Source organism: Dermacentor variabilis, chromosome 3, assembly GCF_050947875.1.
Source record: "Dermacentor variabilis isolate Ectoservices chromosome 3, ASM5094787v1, whole genome shotgun sequence".
NCBI classification, from domain to species: Eukaryota; Metazoa; Arthropoda; class Arachnida; order Ixodida; family Ixodidae; genus Dermacentor; species Dermacentor variabilis.
The window spans coordinates 165,530,792-165,544,389 of record NC_134570.1 but is presented as its reverse complement, the minus strand read 5'-3'; the positions used below and the strand labels follow the sequence as shown (position 1 = coordinate 165,544,389).

Below are 13,598 nucleotides of genomic sequence, written 5' to 3'. Positions count from 1 at the left end.
ACAGTTACGCACGGAATTATATTCCGTCGCGCAACAATATAACCTGTGTATACGCCTCGTGTCCTTGGAAGTGCTGCAAACGACTTGTGAGATGGAGCACGGTTAGAATACAGCCCGGTGTGCTGTAGCCGAACGCTGAGCTTTGCTGTCGCTGTCGATACTTCTTCCTTTGGGCGAAACTGATAAATTTCTTCTTCTTCTTCTTCTTCTTTTTTGAGCCACATAACAGCACACTCGCGTTTGACATTTGTGGTCCGAAAGTGTGTTGCTTGGCTCTTTAGTCGATATAGAACAGTGAAGTACGAAAGGAAACTACATACGCATAGAGAAGGAAGTCACGGCTGTATAGACCTGCAGCGTCCGACAGGCCGTTGACACGAACACGTAAAGAATATAAAAGAAAACGGGTGCGAAAAGGGGGACATGCCTTCGCGGAACTCTGCGCTCTCCCACGGATGGCCGCGAAAAGTTAGCAGTTCTTCCTCCAGTGACGGCCACGTGAAGCTGTGTTCACGAAAGTTGCACTAGATGCACGAAGATCGTGCGCAAGAAACTAACAAAGAAAAAACACACAAATAGAGAGGAAAGGAGCTTACTATAGAACCAAAGAAAATGAAGGCACCAGCGATCATAGAAATTCACAGAAAAAAAAAAACGAATTGAAGAGACACGGCAGAAATTACACTTTAAGGCCATTCCTTAGAGAAGAACCAGCAGAAAGAATAAAGCGTCGGCTTGCGCTTTATGTGTGTCTGCACGTTTTCTGTCTTTCTTTTCTTTTTTTTTTTCTTTTTGCTTTTTTCAGAATGTGACGCTCATCTCATGGTTCTATTCTACACGGTAAATAAAGTCCACATACAATTCCAAGTGTAAGTTATTTGTTCACTTCAAGAGCCTGATTCATCCGTCGTGTTCCGGCGTTCATTTCTTATCTAAAGAACCAATTTACCTTTTAGCAAGAGACCTTATGAACAGCCATATAAACCGATGTGTGTTAGTTTTCTCGTTCATAGATAGGCCACTGCAGTAGACCCACATAATCACTTCAGTCCATAATAACCAATGACCTGGGATCCTGATGTCGCCTCCATTCACACTTTGTTCGCCCGGTAATCTCGGCATAGCGTGTATGATGCCCAAAATCGATCTTGCAGGTCCGCACGCGCACGTGCTCAGTTTGAGCGACAGCGATACTTTAACGTGGACTGCAATCGCACTGTGCGCGATCGGGGATGTCTGTATAAGCTTCGTTCGCCGTTGATGGGGTTTGTGAAAGCAATGAATTCCGTACAGACGAACTTCCCGTTTGTTGGATGCATGATGCGCGTCTGTGTTATAGTCGAATATTATACGCCAATTTCGTTCTTAACGTGTATCCGATGTTCCTGAGCCTATTAGGTGCGTGCTCTTCTTCGCAAGAATGTATACCTTCTGTTCCGTCTTAGAACAGCCGTGCCAACTACCGCAAGGTGAATTCACTGCTCGATTTCATCGCTGGCGGTATTCGCAATGCAAACGAAACAGAAACGAAACATGCAACACTGTTATATTGTATTCTTCGTCCACGCCATCGCCGCCGCGACCGTTCAGGACACGAAACCGCGACTTCATGTTCAGCAACATAACAGCCGCTGATCCGGGGCAGGAGGGTTGTCACTATTTGAACACCCTTGCCGCTGACAGCGTCCGCGAGACGACGACGTCGTCATCTCGCGACAGGCGCGGCCGGCATCGGGGTCTCGTCGTCGACCATAACCGCCGCTGCAGGAAAGACGCCAGTCGCGGGGACACGCGCGAATTCGGGTCACCCACATCTCGGCCGTCGCGAGGCCACAGAGACACACGTCGCGTTGACGAGTGTGACCGTCGCCGTCCTGGGGGCCACCGAGCGCATGGTGACAGCGCCGCTGGCGAGTTAAGCTTTGGCCCCTCCTCGTATATTCTATGTGGCTATATATGGACTGCGAGGCCAATGGGAATGCGAGGAAGGACACCAGACATGCGGGTCGCGAAGCGCGATGTTTACAGACTTACTTGCAGCTTTACGTGATGGGGCACGAAAAGCTGTGACACCGGTGCGCTAAATATGCAGCAATCACTGTAAAGCAGCTGAGTGGCTTGCATGTGGAAGTGCGGACCATTTTACTCGTGTCATCTCTATACCGACGACGTCGGTGTACTTCGGGGACGATGCAAGAGTGCTCGCATGTCTCCTCTCAGCGGACTTGGTATACGCACGGCAGGCTAAACATTTTTTTAGCATATTACCTGCGCGAACGTACCCGCCTATTGCCCGTTTGACATCACGCCAGCAATCGTGTATTTCTATAAGGTATTAAACAAACAAACAAACAAATAAATAAATAAATAAATAAATAAATCTTACGAATACAGACAATACCGCTTGGAAGATGAGATTCTTGAAATAGCTGCACGCTTTACTGCCATTTGAGAAAGCGGTTCGTGGCAATTCCAGCGAGTTGTCGCCTTCGCTTAGCGTAAATGAGCGCGGAGTGAAAAGAGAAGGACCACAAGCTCGCACCCTTACTGCTCAACGAGGCCGCTTCTCACGAACCATTGCAGCTCGCCGACAATATCGTCATCCGTTATCCAGTTAATGCTTTCTCCTCGCGAGTCAGAAGGAAGCGCCCCCCATATATGCAGAGGTTGAGGTCGACTTCTATAGTTGTTGGACTTCTGTCTTCTTTCCCCTCCTTTTCCTTCTTTCTTTGATTTTTTTTCCTTTGTTTGCACCCGCCGCGCTATAGACGCAAACAACGGAAGTTCCTCCGAACACTACATTGTGGCCACGGAATGCTACAGCAGTTGAAACACGGCATGTAAGCGCTCGCTCGCTGGCACCACGTACGCACGCACAAAACAAGGGGCGCGTACTTCGTCATCCTGTCGGTCCTCGTCTCCGTCCGCGATCGCGCCGCCGCGCATACACACCGACTGCGTGGCAAGCCCGACAGCGCAGGTGCAACAGGCGCGCGCGACGCGTGTCGCACGAACGAGTGCACGTCCGCAGCACTTCCTGGGCCGCAGGGGTGCAGGCGGGGTCGACCCAGAGGGCGCACAGCGCCGTCGCGCCGCCGTCGTCCCGACCCCGGACGGATGAAGCGGTCAAGTGGCGGAAGAAGACGGCGCAGTCGATCCGTCGCGTTCTCCACCTGACACTCGCGCAGCGGCTAACCGTGGGAGGGCCGATGTGCGTCTCTCGCGACCGCTGCCTCTACCGTTTCTCTATCTTTTCTCCATCTGCACAAAGGCCGAATTGCCCTTTTGTTGTTCCGCCTCGGAAAGCCCTGCCACCGGGACGCTGGGGGCGACACGAGGATGTCTTCCTTCCTTCGAGTCCTCGCGCGGCGTGAAGTACACCGCGCGCAGGCGAAGAAGCACGAAGACTCTTGTCGGCGGAGCGACGGACACCCGCCGACACGTGCAGGGGGGCGGCGGCGGTGAGCGCCAAAGTATGCGAGAACGAGAAGAAAAAGAGGGGGGGGGGGGCGGCGCACGCGTTTTCTTCCGAGCGGGTCAATGCATGCACGGCTCCGCCGCACGTTCCTCGGGCGCACAGGCGTGATGGAGCAGGTCGGCCGGTCCCGCTCCTCCATCACGCGCCACCGGAGCGGCGGCGGCGTACCACTCGCTCCTCGCAGTCGTCGCCGTCTTCGTCATCCTCCCGCTCTGCAGCCAAACGGCGGCGGGTCTCCGGAGCTACAGCTATACATGCTCGGCGACTTGACGCTGCCGAGGTGATCCGTCAACGTCAGCCCGTCGACGTTGTTGCGCCGAGGTCGCCACTGCTGCTGCTGGCGCGTAGCGGCTGCGCTCTCATGGCTCCGCAGTGTATGCTGCCTGGTGCCGCGTCCTCCTCCCCCATCTGCCCCCCCCCCCGTTTCTGTGACGTGCGCGCGCGCCGAGCAACCGACGGGCTGACGCGTTTTCGTTTCGCCTCCTCGGCTTTCGTGGCACGCTGTGGTGCGAGCTAGCAGCGTATACGTGCGTGTGTGTCTATAGACCACCGTACGGCCCGCCGGTGCCTAAGCCGGGGAAGCGTTGTTCGCGCTCCCTGCTCTGCTTCCTTCGTCGCTCCCGCGCAGACGGCCACTCCTCCGTTCCTTCGCTCGCCTGATCGAGGCCGCGGTGAAGGCGGTGCACGCAGACGGCTTTCTGTGCGAGCCAATATGGCTGACGATTGCAGCGAACACGGCTGTCGAAAGCGCGTCCTTACTTGCATTCTATACAAGGCGTTCTATATATCGTTGTTACCATTTTTATTCGTTTATTTGTTTTTGCATTCGTGCGACGTATAGACCTCGCGTCTTCTTCTCCTGGAGAGAAGATGCCCTCCTTTTGGTTCCATTTGTAACGAATAACAACAAAACGCGGGCTGTGACACGCCACCGTTCTTTCTTTTTTCTCCTTTCTTTCTTTTTGTGTGCCTGTTCGCTCGTGCGTTCTATTTTCTTGTGTTGCAAATGGGAACTGGTGTGCCAGAAACAACTCGCAACTATCTACTTTCCGTACCAAAACAAACAAACAGGCAAGAAAACAAAAGTACACCGGCATAGAAACTCGCCGGAATTCACCCTGAAACCAAGCCGAACCCGGGTTCATGCGGTGCGCGTCTGTGCGCACATTGCGTGCTGTGCGACGCTGCATTCCCAAAACTTTTTCGCACACATTAAAAGCAATGACTAACAATGGGGCAGCTTCGAGCGCACGGAGTCTGATTCTAAGATTGACGTCACAACCGCCTTATCGGGATAGCTGCGCGCTATGCACTGTGCCTGTCGTCTGCTACGGCGTCATCTGAACGCTGTTATCTGATCATTAGTGATGTCGATACCGTAAAATTATGCCGCAATTACTTTGTTAGCGTCTACGATTCGTTCCTGACTGAACACAGTCAAGTTCTGTTGAAGTTGGCTTTTAAGGAAGAGGAGAGGGAACGAAAGGTACTTCTGCAGAAGCTCGCAAGTTTGACGAAGGTTCACGAAAGGAAAAACTGCTGCAGGAGGCTGAAAACGCATCGCTGGCCTGCCGTACTCCGTTTCCCTTTGCGGCGAGTTGATTGTTTCGGCCTCACTCCGGGATACGCTAACGCCACCTGGTTAAGCTCAGATAGTAGAGCGACCGCTACGGAAAGCCGTTGGTCCCGGGTTCAATCACCGCTCCAGGAAAAAAAAAAACTTTTTTTTTCAACTGCGAAGCCTTCTCCCCGAGAAACCCGTTTGGGTTTCCTCCGTATATTCGCGCTAAAACTAGGGTGGAGGCCAATTTTTGATTTCTACGATCGTGCACACTGTATATTGCGGGACGTTCAGACATAATTGCAGACAGCGTACAACGCTCCGTACGCAAAAACTGTGTACGCGACGTGCAGGGCAAAAAAGGCAAAGAAAACAAGCAAGAAAAGACAAGGTTGTTCTTGGGGCACGTCTGCTCACATATGCGCGAAGACAAAAACATCAAAGCAAAAAAAAAGAAAGTTGCACGGACGGAGGAACTCACGTGCGTGCCGAAGCGTGCACGGTGCACCCGCGGGAGCCAGGCCGTTTATACACGCGTCTGTCGCGACTTTTGCTGGAGAGCGAAACTGGCGATCCGAGACGCTGTAGGACCCAACGATCGCGACCGCGGGCGCTGCACACCGACAGCCGGGTCCCCGCTAGCGAGCAACGTCGCTAGAACTGGCGGCAGTCGCTTTCGCGGAGGAGAGGGAGCGCGATTGCATCGCCTTCCGAGCGCCACCTCATTAATTCGCCCCCCGCCCTCCACCCCCAACGCAGCGGCTCCCAAGCGCCTCGGCGAGGTGGTCGGGCGCGCGTCTCATCCCGTCTCGATGAATTATCCGGGCCGCGTGAGGAGCATGCCCGCTGGGCCGCGCGTCTGCAAGCGCAATGGCTCCTCTCCGGCGTGCCAAGCGACGCGTATCCCCACTTTCCCGCCCCCAGGGTCGTCTCCCCTTCCTTTCCTCCCCACCCCCGCGGGGGAATACAGGGGCAGGAAGTACAATGGGCCCGCGCGGAAGCGCCGCAGTAAATTGCGGGCAGTGGGCGCCGGAAGGTGCTCGCGCGCAGGTGCGCTTTCTTTCTCTAAACGCGTTTCGGGGGAGGACATCGTGAAACGCGTGTCTGGCTATACGCCATGCAAGCCGTCCGGCGATTCCCTTAAATCTTACAGCCGGTGTAAAATAATAATAGCCATACAAAGACACTTCAGATCCCTCGAGAATAATCCACGTCCACTCTACAACGCGCTTTCTCTAAAAAAGTAACATAATCATCACAAGGAAAGGAAGGAAGAAACACAGCACCGTGTGGGGTAGCCGTCGCGATGGCTCAATGGTTATTGCGTTCTGTAGCTGAGCACGAGGTCGCGGGTTCGATCATTCGTAGCAGTGGCCGCATTCTGACGGGAGCGGAATACAAAAGCACTCACGTGCCTTTGTTTCGAGGCACGTTAGCGTACAGTGCGGCAGCGCGCATTCTCGGGACGTTTACATTTGGCTTCAGCACGGTCTAACGTATTTTTAGGTGCAACGTGCGCGTTCAATAATGTTGACAACACGCGTAAAACTCAGCCAGCTAGGAATTGTCTGCTATCCGGCTTTCTCGTGTATAGACACTTATGTTGCTTTAGTATGTGTTAAAACCGATCAGTTAATCATGCAAAATGCAACCCTCGAAGGTCAGCACTGAGCAACTTACATTCATTACACGGTTACCTATGCGCGGTGTCCCAACTATCATTCACAAAGATTTCAAGATATGCAAATGCCACGTAGCTTGACAAAGCCAAGGTAGTGTTATTCGCCGTCGCTTGGAGATACGCAGATTACCTTATACAATCCGCCTAATCACATAATTAGTCTTAATTAATCAACAATTATTCATTAATAATTAATTGATAATAACAACATTACCTTGGTTCTGTCCAGCTACGTGGCATTTGCACAATTTCAAATCACGGTGTATGACAGTTATATATATGACACCCTGCATGTAGATACAGGACGACGCTTCCGACAAGCAAGCACAGCTGCTAGGGACACGGTGTCCAAGTCAGCCTGCACAGATAATGCTTATTCGACCATGTTTTTTTTTTTTTTTACATGACCATAGAACCTGCGTTATGCATGCTGTAATAGGTAGTATACACACTGACATGACGAGACGCGACTCTGCAACGCGCAGTCACCCGGCCCGCGGTGTAATTTCAGATCTCTACTTGTATAGCCTGCAGCGATTCGTGCTGGACGCCCCCCCCCCCCCCACCTCAAGCTTACAAAACGGCAAGCGCGTGAATTCGTTACGCTTCGCGAACCTCTGAAATGTGTCTGTGCTGACTCAGAAAAGGTGCAACAAGAAAACAGAAAAAGGCCAAAACTACCCAAACAGAGACAATCCTGCGAGTGACACATACATACATGCATATAAATTTCGAGGGAAGTCCTTTAGGGGCCGAGAGAAAAGTGGAGAAGAATCGAGGCTCGATTGCGGCTCGATTGCGGTGGCAGAATGAACCTCCTCTCGGGGGGAAAGGCGGCGGTCGCCGTAGCGCGCCAACCGATATGCACGTTATATTTGTGCACGTATCGACGGTGATTCCCGCGACAGGAGCACGGGCCTCCCCCCAGCACGAGGTGGGCACGCTGCCGCGGTCCACTTGGCCCCGCCGCACCGAGACCCCTCGGGGACCCCGGAGATAGAACACTGCGCATGCGATCGCATACATCTGTATATAGGGGTATACGCGCGGCGCGGGACTCGTCGATTAAAGCGCGCGTCCCGCCGCTGCTCCCGGTTTGAACCTCGAGGCACGCTGCAGGAATTGCCCCGCGGTGGCATCGTTTAGGTCCCCTTTGTCTCGCCTCCCCGTGCACCCTCGTGCAGCCCCCTCGGGGGATCCCACCACTCCTGCCGCACTGGGCAAGACCACGCACGCGCGGTCGTATACCATATACTCGAGCACACTCCACTGGCGGCTGAATACCCTATAGCTACGCAACACGACAGGTATATGTATACTGCGCGGATGCGTTTTTGCGCGTATGTGGACACCACTGCGTGCAGGATTGCGCGCCGTCCGCGTACACATGGACACGTATTCGTGTGCTCGATGCAACAGCCCCCGTGCGCTATTCTACGCGGGCGCAGCTTTTAAATTATTGTGCGATGTGAGGGAAGTGTCGGGGAGAAGGGCTCGAACCTAAGAGGCAAATTCTCAGACCTTCATTTCATTGGGCCACTTCCTAACCTTATTTGAGGAGCGTTTCATGGTTCCTTACCGCGAAGGATTTATGGAGGACGCAAGTGTATTCTGAAAGCTCCTCCCCCTCCTTCACGATGTGAACCCTTCGCTTAGGTAAAGAACGGATTCCACGCGTCAGAGTTCGAGGATATGCGTCCAAGTGTCATCAAACGTCCTTACTGAGCAAAAGAGCTATTTCGTCAAATACATTTTCTTACGTTACATCAGTAATATATAAACGCATACGCTTTTCCCTGATTAACGTTCAACGCTAACGCACGTAAGGGACATTCCGGCCGCTTCAGATATATACTATAATTGCCGTCCTGCGCTGTTTCGCCCTTAAGTTCTGAACTGACAGCTGCATTTACTTTAGGTTTCTGTCATGCATGATGCTCCGACAGTAAGGTATTGGTGACAGTTGGGTGCTGCTGCTCAGATCGGTTCTCACTTTTCTTGTTGCTGTAGGCTTAACAAAAGAGGTTGTGCCAGCTCGACATGGGGCCTAGAGATTCAGCGGCGTGCGCGGCAAGCAGCGCGCACAGCGGTGTCTTGCAACGTAAAAGCAAACTTTTGCTTGCACTTCGCACTTCGGGTTTGCTCAAAGTAGCAGCCGCGATTTTCCTTCTCGCCAGCCAGCCGGCCACCGGTAATTAAGCGTGCACACACGAGCATCACGTGGGCAAGCATTGCGACGAAGCGCTTGTTCAGTGAGATCAGCGAGGAAAGGCATTGCCAAGAAGCCCACCTAGTCCATAAAAAAAAAAAAGCGAGGAATTCCCTTACCGTAAGGTATCCCCGAAGCTACCATGAAGGTAGCTTCGGGGATACCTTACGGTAAGGGAGCGCCAAGGAAGCCTCTACTGAGGACGCCTCAAGAAGGAAGCCTTCAGAATTTACCTAAGGCAGCCTGAACGCAATGAAGGCTTCCTTACTAAGGTAAGGAAGGTTGTATGTACACTGTCCAAATTAAACAAAATTTGCATAGATGCGCCAGCCAGTTAGATCCGCTTATCTACCTGACGTCAAGCGTTTTCTCGTGTTTGAGACAACTGTTTCCTCCGTAAAGATCGGCCTTTGTGTCACTGGTTTCAAGATGAAACCTGAGCGTCTGGGCACATTCTTTATAGGTGATCCTGACGTCACCACTCAGCCAAAGGTAATATTTTAGCACGAAACAATGAGCTTTTATTTTCTAATTAGCTTAGCCTTTACATTAGCCGACCAACGTCATCAAACTGTGGGCGGACTCCAGCTGGTTCAGCTCTCTTTCACAGGTGGTGAGCAGGTGCGCTGCGTTCTTGTGGGCGGAGCTTCCTTGTAATTCTTAGGTTGTCACCGACCGACTATAGCGCTGTAGCATAACGCAAACGTAGGCAATGTGACAAGTAAGGTGGTGTAGGTTGTGGTTCCCGCTTATACAGTGCAAATCCCTTGAATGCGTTCATCGAGGGCATTCCGCGATGCAGTGCGACGCTGTGCACCTAGAGCTGCATGTTGAACAAGCGGTCAATGTCACAATATTCGTCGATTATCCTCGCTCTATAGAAATTCGCTGAGGGCTTAGACCGCCGCTGAGAAGACGTGCCAAAATGTTTCAGAAATGGGTGGCAGCTGGAGTTTTATCTAATACGTTCACACTGATGAAGCAGTAAGCCACATGATGTTTTTGTCTCTCGCTCTGAAACATGATCACAATCAGCGGGCACTCAGTATAGCAACTTTCCATTGCCTCAATGGCAACCTAACAAAGATTACATCAACCTCTATCGATAAAAAGATGAGGGCACGTGTATAGGGGGCATGTTCGACGTTAACAGATCTACGCAGCAATGTCACGACGAGGAAGACGATGTACAATTCCTGTCGAAGCACGTATGGCGGTGACAAGTGTATGCGCAGGGAAGTGCGACACATATCTAGCTACGTTTAACGGTTGCATGGCTGTCGCGTCACAGTGGCGCATGCCCATTCCGGGGGAATGGCCAACAAAGCTTGACTTTAAACGTCACTATTGGGGAAAAGAAAGTTATTTCGCTTTGCGAACAACGCCTTATTCAGGCGCACATTCAGTGCGTCTCATATACGTATCAGGCCCGAATTCTCCGTTGGAGACCTTTAGGGAAAGAAACTCTACGTGCGCCAATCTGCGGTTCAGACGGCACAGCTAAAACTCCCTAAAGCATACAACGAAGCTCGCGCGCACATGGCGGAGCTCACCGGAGAAGTAGCCGAAGGCGGAGCTCGGCGGTCCGGGTCCCATCTCGGGCGAGTCGTCGAGCCCGTCCGGCGACATGCCGGGCCGCAGGGAGCGCATGACGCGCCTCGGGCTGCGGAAGAAGTGGCGTCGGGCGCCCAGCGTGCTCAGCTGCTTCATGCGGCGCTCTTTGGAGCGCCGGTTCTGGAACCACACCTGCGGGGGGGACAAGGAGCAGGTGAGCGCGGGTTCTCGAATTACGCTCTTCGAAAACCACCTGGGGGCATCTACACACAAAGCGAACAAATTTTACATGGGCATACAGCGAAATGGCAACACGAGGTCTCTCATATATAGCGAAGCCGACGGGTCTGTGTAGTCCGCGGTCACGACAAACGAGGCTTTTTCGTATCGTTTACGGAAAGATAAACACTTGGAGCGGTTTGACCGCTTGTCAAAAGAGAGAGTTACCAAAACACTACAGTACAGTCCACACTACGAGTAGGAAGCAAATTATATTTACAGGAAAGGCAGAGAGGTCGACCTAATCTGGTGCGATCTATGGTCTGCTACTCATTACTAAAGGGATAGGGAGTGAAAGTGCTCAGACGAACGATGATGAGAAGAGAAGGACCGAACGCTTTCGCACGGTAGACGGCAGCCCTGTTAGAGCCGCTCTTCTGTAGTCCAGTGCCATGCTATAGGAACCTAACCTTCTTTTGTCTCATATCTCTGCGCTAATATTATTATCGTTAGAGCTGCAGTTAAGCACGTGTCAATCAATACGACGCGTACGGAGCGCAACGAACAACTGACGAAGCACTTCAGCAGGGAACGAGACGCCAACCGCACATTTTCTCGGAACGACGACTACGAGCTGAAAGAAAAAAAGAACGCGGCGTGTTCATAATTTTGCTCGAAAAAATGCCAATACGAATATGAAAACTCCCCACGAACGGATAATTATGTCGCTGCGAGCGATGGGGCCTCCGCTGGAATCCGCTATTATATGGCAGAGAGTTGGAAATGGTTTATGAACTATACTCAAGTTACTGTAGAAAGAAACCGTCGCTCATTACGCGAGCCGGCTGCCGACTGAACCAGTCCCGTGAGCGATTGAGCACCTAGGCGCAGCTTAGGTACACGAAAGCAATGCCAAGGTCGCGGCGCGAGCTGCAGCGCATGTTGGGTCTCAAACGCACGCGAGTCCACCCACGTGCGTGTATCGTATCGATCGATACAGAAGCCGAGCCGCAGCCACTTCGGCGCCGGAAGAGCGTCTTCCTAACGATGGGCAGATAGGTGGACGGATATCGCGAGTATGGAAGGAGGGCCGTGGCAGATGCCACTACACGCTCATTATTCTTTGCCTTTAGTGTCGACCCTTAAGCCCCACGGTTTCTATTTGTAAATAATCGAACCCAACAGGAATTTATTGCCCCAAAATTTAATGCATTTTCATTCCGTGTGTTCAGCTGCCTTTACGCCAACAATACTCTAGCCGTATTTTACTATTCTACACATCCGATTCTCTAAAGCATAAGACCTACGGCAGGAGAACTACATTCCTATTTACCTGTGAATTTACCTCTATAGCTATACGCGGCACAAGGAATTAGAAAAAAAGAGAGAGAGAGACAGAGAGAGCACACCAGGAGGCACGCGCGAACCAGGCGTCGCGTCACCAAGGTGGGCGAGAATGGATCCGCCGACGGCAGTGACCGGTGGAGCCGGCGCGGCACGCCAGGCTGCAGCGGCGTATATACATACACAGGAGACGGCGTGATAAGGGAAGGAGCCTCGGTTCGGCGGGGAAGCGCTGCGAACGGGGAATTCACCGCCGCCGGTGGCGCGCGGCACGTGGACCGCCGTCCTCCTGGACGCGCGTCTCCTACGGATTAGCGAGGAGGTTCGCCTGGGGGACGCCGATAAGGAGGACCCCGGGCGGCGATCGCAGCCGCAGACTCCGCGCGGCGGACACTGCCTTTGTATGCAGATCTCGGCCAGCAGGCAGTGTGGAGGGAGAGCAGAAAGGGGGAAGCCGCGTGTGTGCGTGTATATATATATATATATATAGAGAGAGAGAGAGCACAATGCGTGAGCCGCTCTGCATTAGACAATCGCTCTGACGTCACGATGGTAGCCTTACTTCTCGCAACCACAGTACAGTTTCCTTGTTCCCTCTTTTTCTTTTGGGGGAGGGGGGGAGTTGCCGAATCGCGTCCTCCGCAGTGGCGTTTCCGTGTTTATGATGACGTCTGCACGTTGCTGCGTACGTTTTGCTTCGGCGCGGAGCTCGCTGGTGTGTTTGACGCCCTTCCGCGGGAAGCATTTGGCGCTGGGAAGATTCCGCTTACGTAAACGCAACGCAACGAAGATGCTTGCAAATTGCCGCTCGTACCAGGCCGTACATATAACCTTCGTTTCGTTCTGCCGCTCTGAGCGTTTGCGAAATAAAATATTTACGATGTACTGTGAGCATGGCTTTCCCACACATGTTCATTGCTCTTAGCGACATCGCCGACTACACACGCGCAGGGCTATATATAGCAGATGAGGGTCGCGCGTAACGACCAAGATGGGGAGGGGGCAGGGACGGGGGATGATAGTGTTCCTAGCTCGTGCATACGCTCACGCTTATTCTCCAGGCTACGCGCGAAATCTTTCTAGAGTCAAATGAGATGTGGGGAGAAGCCCGCTTGCGGAGTTTCGCTCATCGCCTATTAACTGAAATTTGAAACACGTTTGTTCGTTACACGGTTCGTTTGAGTTGGCAACAGCGGCTTGAAGCTCGCTTCAGCAGGTAGCTTTCAGACAGCGCCGGCAGTTGGAAGTGCAGACTCATGTAATTAAGCGCAAAAATGTGTTCGCGTCAAACAGATTTTTTTTTTTTTCGCCAGCGAATTTATTGTGACGGTACTTCCGATTCCTTGCAGATTGTCTTACTTTCGATCGAGTGAGGCTGTGATCGCCGAAACATCGGAAAGCAAATGACAACGTTCTCACGTTGTTGCCGCCGACGTGCGACGTGAAACGCGAGTCTTCGCATTTTCGAGCTCTGTCGTAACTTAACGCGTTAGGCAGTGTACAGACAAGAAAAAATGTTTCGGTACAGGTTTAGTGCCAGCCGATGATTTTA

The 13,598-nt window shown here is 52.5% G+C and overlaps 1 protein-coding gene across 1 annotated transcript in view; it reads right to left on the bottom strand.

Moving 5' to 3' along the window:
* The window catches only part of LOC142576492 (LIM/homeobox protein Lhx1-like), a 227,165-nt gene that overhangs the window by 5,041 nt on the left and 208,526 nt on the right, over positions 1-13,598 (bottom strand). The window contains exon 5 of the mRNA XM_075686642.1: positions 10,483-10,675. Within this exon, the coding sequence (XP_075542757.1) occupies positions 10,483-10,675 (193 nt within the window). The remainder of the gene's footprint in view (positions 1-10,482; positions 10,676-13,598) is intronic.